Raw genomic sequence first — 13,776 nt, 5'->3', positions numbered from 1 at the left:
GAACAGTGCCAGAGGGAGAGCCAGAACACCAATGGCAGTGAACTGGCCCCGAGAGAGAGAGAGATAATAAAACGAGAGAAAGGCAGGAAGGTTAACCAGAATTGTAGCATCCGGTTTGCTACCTTACACTAAGGGGAGGGGGAAAGGGAAATAAAGATGGAAAGAAAACGGAGAGAAGAGTAGGCGCGCGATAAAAAATAATTATAAACAAAAGGAAAGTGTAGAGCGAGAGTACTAAAGCCTATTCAATAGGCTACTGGCTGACGACAGACCCCTGTCGGAACAGTCAGTGCTGGGATGCCGATCCGAACTGTCATCACAACGAAAATCAATTAGCCTTGCTGAACTTCTTGAACTCGTCCAATTTATCATTTCAACATGCCATGTAGCACAACATTTGTCGATAATTGCTAATGAAGTGACATTTAATTTAATAAAAAAATCTGTGAAACACATTGCTAAGACTTGTTACCTGCTTGAAGAAGCTGTATAGTTTGTCTCATTCTTTTTTTATTTTTTTCTTATGATGTCTTTCACCTTATGTGCGCCTCTGTTTGAGCAGTATTTCATGGACAACGTTTTTCTGCTACTCCTCTAAGCAGTTTCTGTTACGTGATATGACATCATTAAGGATAACGTTTGGAATAGTTTATAACAAATTTAAATTTCCTGAAGAAGAGGCTTTTCTTAGGTGTTCACTTAGCACAGCTGATTTGCATAACCAAGTTAAAGCTATTACATTTAACGTGGACATACAAATAGAATCCTGCATTTTAAGCTCACTTACTCAATTATTAACCTTTGACATGAATTTTTATATGTGGCACAAAATAAAAAAACTAATTATGCAACATTCTCCTCGTTTAATCTAGTTCCGGTCATTCAAATGTGTACAAAACATTCATAACACATCGGGTTCAAACTTGGGCTTTCGGTTCCAGATCTTCACCAATGGCCAAGACTGCATACGTCTGAGCATTCGTCCCTACCGCTCTTTCAGCAAGCCGGCATGTCTGCAACACTGATTGGCTTACCTTGTTTAATGTAAATATTAGCCGCATACAAAATATTACGGTCTACAACCACGTAATATTACCTTTAGACCGTACATAGTCCGGTAGATAATGACAATTGCTGTCAGAGTTTTCCTAACTAAAACTCTAGCCTAAAATTAAAAGCTATAGTTGTAGGAGGAACTACGGTAACGGTTACGATAGTGCAACAATTACAGTGACAGCCACTGCCTTTGATAATTACAACAGAGACAGCGAGAACAAGTGTCGCGTCGTTTACAATTCACAGTGGTGCCGCGATGGTTCGCGACACGCCGTTTTGCAGTATAGTGCAAAGTCGATTTAACGAAGTCATGATCATGCTCAAATTATTTCGTTAAATCAGGAAGTTCCTAAATTTGAGAAAAGAATTTTTCGGTCCTTCGATTTCGAAACGTTGTGAAGGGACGACATATGCTGTTCCATGCCTATGGCATCTATATGTGTTTAAACGCACTAGCATGAAGTCACACGCCCTCAGAAAAGCTTGTCTCTGTCAATGTTAGAAAAAGATCACCACTTTTTCACTCCTTTATTTCGGAAAAATGTTCGCTGAATCGGGTTTTAGCCATGTTAGTTTGCTTAATTTGGATTAATAACAATAATTGCTGGGGTGTTGCGAGCTAATACCACAATATGATTATAAGGAAATCCTTAGTTGGGGACGGGAATAATTTTGACCACCATGGGTTCTTTAATGTGTGCCTAAATTTGGGACACGGGTGTTTGTATTTCGTCCCGACCGAAATGCGGCCGCCGTGGCCCGGAATCGAACCCACACCCTCGAGCTTAGCAGCGCGACCTTAATTCGGTTTGATGGCAACACTCAGCCCTATGTGCATCTACCAGGGAATGAGAATTCGTTCGTTACATCGGAAACTTCATGAAATCAGATTTCGTTAGAACGAGTCTTAACGATAATGGTATAGATATTGATATGGAAATGCGTCTTCTATACTGTGGCTTATTTCAGTTGAGGGTTAACAGCAATGCAGCTAGCAGAAATGATCACATAATGTCAAGAAGGTCTTTCTACACACGTGCCAACTTTAATGCTGTATTCATCTCATTCTAATTTTTACATTTGCAGTATAATGCCTGATACAATTGTTACATGTGAATGAATGACTTATCGAGCCTGCTAATGGTCCATATTCGCGATGCTTGAGCATGTGGCTATCCTATTTTGATTTCGACCGATACCACTGAAGAGAGGAATTGGCCAGCATTTGCAAAATTACCTTGGGCTACTAGCTGAATAAGTATCATTCATGGTCAGATAAGGTCGCCAAGAAATACAATCGTTTAAAACGCTGACGCACTATCACTCACACGCTGTGAGAAATCGCTAGTGCGAGTCTTTCGACATCTTTCCATTGTTCGCGACTTACAGCGGTCAATCACCCGCTCACCAATTCCTGAATATAAGGACGCACTGCAGGACGGCTGTACTCATTCTGCTTCGAAAATAGCAAGGCGCAGGTAAGGAGACTTCCGTGCCTAAATGCGTTCGTGCTTTGGTTGCAAACAGCCCCAGAATCTGACGTAATGTACCTTTTGTAGCATAGTAGCGCTTGTGAACGTGTTTGTTTCCTACGCACTTTCAATATCAATTTCTGTTTTCTTTACCTACATATGCCTTAAGTTGAAGGCGCATAGTCTTGTATAATTCTCATTGCAAGCCCAATCCCCGCTCTGTCTCGTCTGAAATATTTAGGTTCCTTTACACTCGGGCGATGTTGAAAGACTGCAAAATAAATTCTAGAATTTAGAACTAACTACCGGAGTGGCGTTCAAAGGAAGAAAAACGGGGAATAATTCTATAAAATCATTTCCCCTTGGTTTGTCCGATGAAAGCTAGTCTTTTTCATTTCAGAGAAGGCCTATAGTCGGGTCCTGCTATATTATTTAGGGGACAACCAGCTAGTATACTGTTGGTCGTTGCTATCTCATCATGGTTCGATTATCACTGCAGCAACACAGTTGATGTATTCCGAAGCTGCTGGGCTCAAACTGAATATTTCCTAGATCACACGGTCATTGAGTGTTTTTGTACTTTAGAACAGCGTGTATTGTTGACCACATTCTGTCACTTCCAAGTGCCGAGGTGCCATGTGTCAACCAAGCATCGCTTACGTAGTATGCGCTCTGTTTTTCCAGAGGTCGTAAACATGAAGGTCTTCATTTTCCTCGTTCTGCTGGCTGTAACTACATCTTTTGGTGAGTTTGTCATTTTGTCTGCATTGGTGTCACGCAGAGCAAACCTGATTCTTAATGTGGGCATCGTTGATCTTCTAGGGCCATTTCTCGCAGCAAATGTTTATCAATGGTGTAGATCAGGAAATGAATCATGTTTGTTGTTTTCTGACCTTAATTATTTAGGCGAAGATGAGAAAGCAATAGATGCTATAATGTGTTCAGTGCAATCGTTTTTTCCCCAAAAAACATCATGTTAGCTATGTGCAAACATGTAGAAAAAGAAAGTCGGAGTTCACTAAAGCTTACATTTACATCTGCACATTTGGAGCTAAATATCAATAAATCTCTCATTTGGGTGTTAAATAATGTTGTCAAGATATACCATGTCTTGATTTTTTTAAAGGTCCAAGATGAAACATATTCAAATTGAGATACCGTTTCTGCAGCACATCTCTGAAATGAAGAAACAAGCGCTGGAAGAAATGCGGTATTCCTAGTGCAGAAACATGAATAACTCCGGATGCATTGAACTAAAAATGAACAATTTCCCTTAATTGAGGTTCTTAGCCTTGAAGCCAGTTAGTCTAAAGTTGCAACTAAAGGTGCGAAGGTGGGATTCATGGCGTGATAACTATATGTCATAGAGAATGAAAGCGCCATTTTTTTGTATACATCGAGTGCGTGTTCCTGGAAATACATTGCAGAATATATGTAAAGCCACACAATTGTCTTCCAGTCAGTTTTGTTGGTTCGCGTGTAGGATGTAACATTCGTAACAAATATGAACAGATATAAAAATGGCAATCGTCGCAGCCTAATGAGCATTAGTGCGCTGAACATAATGTTCGACACGATGCTGGAAGCTGATGTTCTTACTGATTATTTTACTTCTTTTTCATCCCATCGTTCCCAACCCTTCCAGATGCTGCCATAATGTAAGTGAGCTTTGGGTTTCATGTTTTGTTGAAGCCTTTTTCTAATAACGCATAACAAAGTCTCTCTTGTTTATGTAACAATATAGGCCCATGACTATGTATTGTGATTGAAACCGTTTTACTAGAAAAGATGGAAGTTATCCATGTCAAACAAAGTCCCAATTAAATAAATGAACTGAACGTTAGGCGCACTGGTAATCCATAATTTTCAACACAGTGCATATAACCAGCACAGTTAGCGCTGCGTTCGTGTGATTCTCCTCTTCTCCTTGATATTAGCTCCGTGTTGCGAACCAATAATTGAGATGGTATGTGTGAACGCCGCAAGATGTGGTACATTGCACTTTTAACTAATAATCATTTCCATGAGACCGCTCTCACGTTTCCTGCCTTCCCTAGGAATGCCACTTCATTATGAATTTATTCGCTTCGTTTCGACATGTTTTTCTGATGTCTCTGTTACTAATGTGTATGTACGTGTTACTTCTATAAAAGAAAAAAATTGAATAAAGAGGTCTCAATTATTGCTTGCAAAATATCACTAAAGTTACTAAAATAAATGTGCGCTTGTTACCACCGTCTATTATTGAAGATCTCCAATAGACAACCTGTGAAATACGTTTTATATTTCTACTTTGTCATATTTGCAGACGATTTGAAACTGACAAAACTAGTCTTAAAAAAAGCAATTAAGAGTGTTCACATTGAAAGTGTTTAACTTTCTTTACAGCCAAGAAGCTGGAGGAATTGAAGGGGAAAAGCTTGCAAAAGGTATGGAATGAGTAACGTTTGCAATCATGACTTTAGTGGTGTAAGAGAAACGGTGGAAGTTAAACAGAGTGTTCCGGTGGAGGGGATCGGGCGGTGTTACAAGTGAAAAGGGGATAGCAATGTTTATTATGAATTTAACTTATAACTGAGTGCACGACACTACAAACAAAACAAAAGAAAACGGGACAAGATCGGAATAATGAACCTAAATTTGTTGAGTCTGTCAGACAATTTACTGCTGTACCGCTTTTCTTCCCTCATATTAGAAATAACAAGGGAAGGAAAAACAAGTCCGCCAATGCGCATAAAGCGTAATGCCAACACATAATACCGAATTTATTTTTTATAATAATTAAAAGCAGTTCTGTAACAGCTATCTATGGTTTCATCGTGACGTACGACATGAATGCTGATTTCCCGATCCTTAACACAAAAAGGTATGGCTTGGAACGGTGTGCATCAATACTTGTGATCTTAGGGCATATAGTTAAAGAATTGTAGGTTTTATAGACTCTAGCTGTTCGTTTTACAGATATTTACAGCCTTCATCAAAACAAACAAACAGTCATCTGTTAGTAAACTGTATTACGTCTTGCACGAAAAAGTGATCTGTTGAACGCAACATGACCAGATGGGAAGGTGGCCAGATTGGAGGCGTTATTTTCGAGCAGTCGTAAACATGGATAATTGTGTGGCATAATGCGGATACTCGAAGCTGTTAATAAGACCAACTGGAACTTCAGTTCTTGACGCATGCTGAAGAGCGATCTCTTACCACGCTAACTTAGCTTAGGTATTATCGTTTAATTTAACTCTATGAGGCGACACTCACTCAGGGCTGTGCGTACCGCGGGAATTGCTTTTTATTGCGATAGCAATTATATGGACAGTCTCGGCTGATTTTTGCCGTCGGTGGCCGCCGTCATTCACCGTATATGTATATATATATATATATATATATATATATATATATATATATATATATATAGAAAAGCCACCAAGAAAAATAATTCAGAAATTCTTCACGACGCGCGGAATCGAACGGGCGACCTCTCGCTTTGCAGCCCGCCGCGTTAGACGTTAGGCCACGACAGCACAGTCTTTCAGCCTGCTAACGGCGAGCCATTTATATACGCCATGTAATTCAGGATGCTTTCTTAGTGGCCACATAGATGGCGCGACGTGCGCGCGCGCTTTAAAGATCGTCGCCCCGCCCCTGCGGACGCCGTTGCTGTTCGCTTTACAGGGCGTCGTCGCTTTCGTGCGCTTATCTCAAGGAAAGAAGGGGCGGCCGGTGGGGTGCTTCGCTTCGCTCGCTGCAGCGGCCGCGTTTGCGAAAGGAGCGCGCTGTTCAAACAGAAATAAGTAGCAACTGTCACAATTAGTTCGCGCTCGTCTTGTTTATATACCCCTCTTACATCAGTATCCTTTCTGAGTTACCACGTAGATGGCGCGATGTCCGCGCGTGGCGCGCTTTAAAGATCGTGACCCCGTTCCTGCGAACGTGGTCGCCTTCGTGCGCTTATCTTGAGGAAAGAAGGGGGCGGCTGGCGGGGGAGCGGGGGGTTGTATGTCTTGTGCTCTCCCGGCGATGTCTGCGCTGAAGTGACAGAGCGTACGAAGGTCGCTTCGACGCTGCAGCGGCTGCGTTTGCGAAAGAGGCGCGTTGTTCAAACGGAAATAAGTAACGACTGGTACAGTTCGTTCGCGCTCGTCCTGTGTGTACCTGTTCGTTCGTTTCGTGCGTCCTGCTTTATGTTTGAGCAGTGCGCTTCCAGTGTCGAGCTGTGACGCATGATAGTTCGCGCTCGTCCTGTGTGCGTTCTTTTCGTGCATCCTTTGGGCTCGAGCGACGCGCTGGCAATTTCGAGCTGCTTTCCGTTCTTCGCGTTACATTCCAATTTATTGCTATCGCATTCATTGCTTCGCCGTTGCGGCGAAACTGTGACTTTTTTTTCTGTAGTAGTACTCCATTGGTCTACGAGAAAATCAGCATGCGAAATTGCTGGAATGACGTAAAGATGCTTTTTCGAGAGACAAAACCATTTTCAATTATTGTAAGCAAAAGCTGAACGTGAAATCAGTTATGTCGAATTATGGTTCGTTCCACGTTGCTTTGTTATTGATTTGAATTCAGTCGCGGCTTGCATTCTATTGCTCTTATTGTTAAATTTTTTTGCCTACGACGCTGTGTTTTGAGCTGCAATGTGCGGTCTATGTTTTTTTGTTTACTTTACCGTATGCTCTCAAGAGCCTTACATTTGGTTTCATTATTCGTATTTTGTAGAATTCTTGCTTGCGATGTGTTTTGCTCTCAGCAACGTATTAGAGTTAGAGAAATGCTATACATTCCTCTAGTAAACGACTAAATGACTCACTACATTGGGTTTTTCGCGAAGTTACAAGGAAGAGAAGGTATTCGACCATTTTAACAGCATCAATCGGCCGAGAAGATGAGAGTATTTCGATGGAGACGCAAAGACCGCAATGCACTGAGCAGTAAATATTAAAATGCTGCTCTTGATTTATTTGCAGATTTGAACCCAGTGTTGCTGAAGAAAGCGGGAAAAAGCGTCGAAACACTCGGCAAGATTCTGCAAGGTGACATTTCATTCAAATCGGCTGAGGAAAAAGACAGTGTGCTGGATGCCCTGAAAGCTCTAAGCATCGCCGGAGAACCAGAGGAAGGCACCGAGGAGTACCTTATTATGCTTATTGTGAAGGCAATCGCTATTGGACTCGGCACAGGAATATTATCCGCCGGAGTAAAGCACGTCGTGGAAAAGAACCAAGCCAAGCGTGAAGGCTAATAAAGATATTCTCACTCTTATTACGTAAACATAGGGGTTCATTGCAGAAGCCTCGCCGCCGCCGCGTGTTCATGTGGCGTCAGGTTAATCTGTGCCGTGTAAAACAGTGTGTCATCACTCTATTGTGTGCAACATATAGCCGGAAATATGCTGCAGTAAGACTGACATATTTTGCGACTACGGCTCAGTTTATGATTTCGTGCAGAATGGGTGAGCGATTGAACTGTTTTCTCAATCACTGTTGAAGTATACCGCTTTTTTTTCAACAGAAGAGATCACTTTTCCATCCCGCTGTATTTAACCTTCCTCAATCATTTCGCATATGCTAACTGTATTTGGCAGGCGAATATACGCCCTGTTGGAAGAAATGTGTTCGAAAATCCTGAAAAATAAGGGAGCTGCAACATGTGCTTGTTTCCTTGATAATTGCTGCTCCTATAAGGGCGCACATTTTAGGAGGACTAAAGATATCAATTGAGATCATAATTCAGATAATAAATCAGTTCGCTTTCAAATTAGTGGATACAGGCGGTCGGTTCAAAAGGCATAATTGAAGAAGTCCTTTCGGCGAAAAGCCCCTTGCCGCTTTGGGATTTCCAAAAGCCTCCTTGAAGCGTAGAAAAAGGGTTAAACCACCCTTTATCTATGTTCGTGCGTCTGTTTTTATGTGTGCGTTTGTATATGTACAAGCAAAATAAAAAAATCGAAAAGAGAGGACGACCCCGCCCCCCACCCCCCTGGCTACGCAAGTATGTTCCTGCGCGAGCTGCATAGTTGCGTGTGCCTCCATAGAATAGGTTTCTCTAAAGAGAAAGAAAAAGAAAAATTAACTGAACTGCCCTGTGTGCTCAAAATTTTTAAGGCGAGGGGATGGAACATCTGAACGCGATTTATATAGGACGGAAGTTAGGCGAGCACCGCTACTAAATGGTTTGTTTAATTGAAACAGAAAATAAATGAAGGAGTTGTGTTCACCATTGCTTAGTGACAGCTACCCCTTTCCACATAGTTGTTAGGATTAAAAAATAATAAACTAAAGATATATATATATATATATATATATATATATATATATATATATATATATATATATATATATATATATATATATATATATATATATATATATATATATATATATATATATATATATATATATATATATATATATATATGTATATATATATATATATGTATGTATGTATATATATATGAGCAGGCATGGTGGCGAAAGTGGCCGTAGCGTTGCAAACAGTGAAGTGGATCCTCCGTGAGTAACAGTAACAACGGAAGTGTTTATTTCGACAGTTTCGGCCAGAGGCTGGCCTTCATCAGGAATGAAGGTACATGTTGCTTGCACTCATATTTATGCAGTCTTGTACAAAAAACGAGAAAGGAAGCAAGAAAGACATACGGGGAGGAGAAGAAGGGGGGGGAGAGAAAAAGAGAAACAAAAGCCGGAGAAATTTCCAGGGGCCACTGCGCCGTGCAAGTGGCGTCGTCAATGCTTATATCTTTGGAAGCATTGCGTTCTGTGTGTGTTAAGGTGGCGGTACCTTTAATGTGGACGGCGTGTATGAAAAGCCGCCCACGGGACAGGCTGGTGTTCGTGGAAGTGCATGTACAACGACTTACTCGCTAACCAAGTGTTCGTCTCGCCCCCTCTTTTTTTTTTTTTTTTTACCGACAGTCACCATTCAGTTGTCGGTGGCCTTGACTGGGCGACAGTGGTGGGGCAATCGGTTGGGATCTTTCGTCTATAGTTTCCTCCCTTAGCATATTGTTTCTCAACAGGACGGCCCCGCGGCTCCGGCGGGGCGGCGCGGGCAGAAAAGGTTCTTTAAGGAGATTAGATATAACTCATTACTACGGCGACGTCTCGCTTCGAGGGAAACTGTACAAAATTAGGGTATTTGTCCATTTATCCGTTTTCGTGAAAACTCCTCGCGCAAATATCAGCTGCAGACATTGGGCAAACGCCACTACTTACCATTGGTCCACTAAAAGTGATGAAGGCACCATACGGGCGGCAAACGTCGATTACTATCGTGCACGCAACTCGAAACACACACATCAGGCCAGATAAGACGATGCATGCCGCGGCAAAGAGCCGCATGCTGCTTAAATTGAAAATTTTAAAGGAACACTCGCTAAATTTAAAAGGCACTACCTGGGCAGACATTCGGGAATGAGTTGCAGAGTGCGCGATCGGCTAAGGTTCGAAACACTCTGTCAACACCGAGTCGTCTACTTACCAGCATCGCTGGCTATCCACCATCGCAGAGTGGAATTACTCCTTGACCTTCTTTTCTAAATTAAATGGCATAGAGGCAGCAGAATACGTCCATTCACGAACAATTTTCTCGTAGGCGTGGCACTGATGCAAGAAAAATAAAGAATTAACAGCCATCAACGTCGGCTTGTCACGTTACCGGGACCCGGCGTCGCCGTTGGTGTTCGAATTGTAAGCAGCGACGATGTTGAGGAATGGATGTGTTTTGTGAACATATGCGTGTGCCTAGAATGAAAGTTAGAAGGGCCGCTGCCTACCAGCGGAATGGCCCGCTTCCGTTTCTCGCTTTCATTTCCCCAATCTTCGAATTCGAAGGTTGTGGGTTTGGATCCCACCGATGGAAAGGGTGATTTTTTCGTCCACTTTAAGTTCGTTCAATGTAAGTGAGAATCATTACAATGCGGTTAAGAAAACACAAATAATGTCTCGTGTGCTTTTCTTGGCATAATTGTCGGTAGGCTTCATTAGTTACGTACAAAACAGAAGAAACGAGCTCCTCGGACTTATTCCCCTATTTTTGTAATAACTCTGTAGTGCGACTGGTAAGCATGACCCCTCGATTCTATGCAACAGGCCATATGGCAATGGAAGATGCCAAGATATAATACACGCAGTATTTGCTTACAAGAATGTGATTGTACCTTAAGCAAAGCGAGAGAACCAGTCGACAACATTTTGCATCGATAGTCAATGTGGAATACCGAGCGAAAATGCAAGTCAAGTATCATTCCTGGATATTTATACGTGTTGACGCGTTCTATGGCTACTCCATTAAGGCGGAGATTGCAGTTATCCGGAGTGGGTGTGGGGCTGGTGACGAAGATGATATACTTTGTGTTATTCGTATTAAGGGGGAGTTTATTGCTGGCAAAACTGTTCATTGTGTTGCTTAGGACCTAATCTGCGAGGAATTCTGCTATTTCAATGGAACGGTGTGTTATCAAACGGGCACTCTCATCCGCGTAGAGTACAGTCTTTGGATGCGCCAGATACGAATGATGATCCTCAATAAACAAAGAAAGAAAGAGAGGTCCAACTACGGAGCCTCGCGAAACTCCAGCTGTTACGCATTTAATGCGTGATTTCATTTGTGCTAATAGTGCGTAATGCATACGAGTGTTCATGTTGCTTCTTAAGAACCTAATTGTTTAGCCATGGAATCCGTATCGCTCAACGGAATCGTTAAACGGAATAGAAGAAATGGTCAACGGAATCAAATGCTTTGTTTTTTGAAGTCAATATATATGCCCAAGCAAATTTGGGCATTGCTCAGCGTATCGTGAATGATTTTTGATACTGAAACGACCGCTGCAGGCGGCGAAATTTTGCTGCGAAGACTATGTTGGCGTATTAATAAAATATTGTAAGTTTTGATGAATTTCGCGGGATCTAATCCCACCTGCTGCTGCCGCATATTTGATGCAAGTAAAAATGCTCGAGGCCCGTGTACTTAGATTGAGGTGCACGCTAAAGAACCCCAGGTGGTAGAAATTTCCGCAGCCCTCAACTACAGCGTCCATCATAATCATATCGTGGTTTTGGGGCTTAATACACCAACGCTAATTATTAGTAATAACCATTCAAGCGCCGTGCATGTGTGGCTTAGAACGTGCTTAAATGCTTCTTCAAGACGAATACAACAAAGCCTGTGCGGCTTTCCGGAATAGGAGAATAAAATTTGGGGCAGTACGCACTAGTGATGCGGAGCCTCAGGAAATGCTGGAGCTGGTGGCCTCCCCCTTCTCCTTTTTCTTCTCCTCACCCACACTTTTTTTCGCACCCCTTCCTATGCTATGTTACACGCGGCTATGCTATGCGTTACCCTCTCTCTTTTTTTTTTCTGTCCTCCTCAGCCTTACATCACTCTTCCTCGACATCACTTCCCTTTCCGACCCCTGCTACGCTGTATTGTAGTCGGTTATGTTCATGGCGCCTATAATATTTATACTATACTATACTGTACATGACTATGCACATGGCTCCTCTTCCTCCTTCTCACGTTCGCAACCCCTTGCCATACTGTACTATACAAGGTTATGCTATGCCTTCCCTCACCCTCCTTCTCGCCCTCACATCACCCATCCCCACCATCACTTCCCCTTTCCGGTTCTTTGGTATACTATAGTATGCATGCTATGCTATGTTAGGAGCTGCTTAGCACATACCCGCTTTCTGTGGTGCATACCCACCCAGTTTTGTGCGGACGAACCCGTAGTTTTGCGAAGCTTAGACAGCCCCCCGGTTAAAATGGACGGGATAATACTCCCATTTCCGTCACATCATGCCATTTACGCAGGCAAGACTGCAATGCTGTTCAAAGGGCAGGGCACTCAACAAGTATTATACAAGCTGTTTTAAATGATCTGGGCAAAGTTATGGCGCAGAATGGCATTACCGGAAGAATGGACTCGGCGAAGTGGGGGAGCATGGAAGCAGAAGTGGCTGGCCATGGAATGGCGTCGACTCAATAAGATTGCGCAAATAAGAATGATTAGTGCTGGAGGAACAGCTTAAGCACCAATGACAGTGAACTGGCCCAGTTTATCACTTCGACATGCCATGTACGGCAGCATTTATCGATATTGGCTAAGGAAGTGACATATAACTTAATAAGCAATCTGCGAAACACGCATGCTCGTAAGGCACTGCTAACACGCGTTACCTGTCTGAAGAAGCTGTGTAGTTTTTCTCATTCTTTTTCTTAAATTTCTTTCTTAAAATGTCCATTAGCTTTATTACGCCTCTATTTTGGCAGTATTTCATGGACAATGTTTTTTTCTGTTACTCCTTCAACCAATTTCTGTTACGTGATATCACAATATTAGGATAACGTTGGGAATAGTTGCTAACAAATCTCCTTAGGTGTTCACTTTGCATAGCTAAGTTGCATAACCAAGTTAAAGCAATTACATTCAACGTGGACATACAAATAGAATTCTGCGAAATTAGACTGCATTTCAAGCGCACATACTCTATTTCCGCACGATTATTAACCTTCACATGAATTTGTATACGCGGCAGCAAATATAAAAAACTGAATAGGCGACAATGATTCTCTTTGTTTAATCTAGTGCCGGTCATTCAAATGTATAAAAAACATTGATAACTCATCAGGTTACAACTTGGGCTTTCGGTTCCATATCTTCACCGATGGCCAAGACTGCATAGTCTAAGCATTCGTCCCTACCGCTCTTTCAACGAGCCGACATATCTGCAACACTTATTGGCATAACTTGTTTTATGTAAAAATTTGCCAGCATACAAAAATACACAAATATTTCTTTCTACAACTTTGTACCATTATCTTTCGACCGTACATAGTCCGGTAGATAATGACAATAGGTGTCAAAGTTCTCTTAACTAAAACTCTAGCATAAATTTAAAGCGATAGCTTTGGCAGGAACTATGGTAACAACAAATATAACAAAAATATCACAAACCATATATAACTATCAACAATGGCGGAAATGGAGTGATGTCTTAAAGCACAAAGAAAAACAATATACACATACGTACAGACAAATTTATGCACATGGAAACGCCTCAGGTATTACAAACAGGGTGTCGGAACGGAACGAAAACCGAAAACGAAAAACGAAAAAAACGATATTTTGGACCGGAACGATAACGTACCCGAAACTTTATCTATTATTTCGTTCCGGAGTGATAACGAAATTTTTTCAATCGTTTTTCGGTTCACGAGAGAACTTCGCAAT

At 41.9% G+C, this 13,776-nt stretch overlaps 1 protein-coding gene across 1 annotated transcript; it reads left to right on the top strand.

Annotated features, from left to right (window-relative positions):
* The first annotated feature begins 3,223 nt into the window (after window positions 1-3,223).
* LOC119385033 (uncharacterized) lies at window positions 3,224-7,772 on the top strand. The gene is made up of 3 exons (XM_049414056.1): window positions 3,224-3,272; window positions 4,898-4,957; window positions 7,493-7,772. Exons 1-3 carry the CDS (start codon window positions 3,224-3,226, stop codon window positions 7,765-7,767), a joined length of 384 nt encoding a protein of 127 aa, XP_049270013.1. The 3' UTR covers window positions 7,768-7,772.
* The last annotated feature ends 6,004 nt before the right edge of the window (window positions 7,773-13,776 follow it).

The sequence above is a fragment of the Rhipicephalus sanguineus genome, chromosome 3, assembly GCF_013339695.2.
Source record: "Rhipicephalus sanguineus isolate Rsan-2018 chromosome 3, BIME_Rsan_1.4, whole genome shotgun sequence".
NCBI lineage: Eukaryota > Metazoa > Arthropoda > Arachnida > Ixodida > Ixodidae > Rhipicephalus > Rhipicephalus sanguineus.
This window is presented reverse-complemented; position numbering and strand designations above follow the sequence as displayed.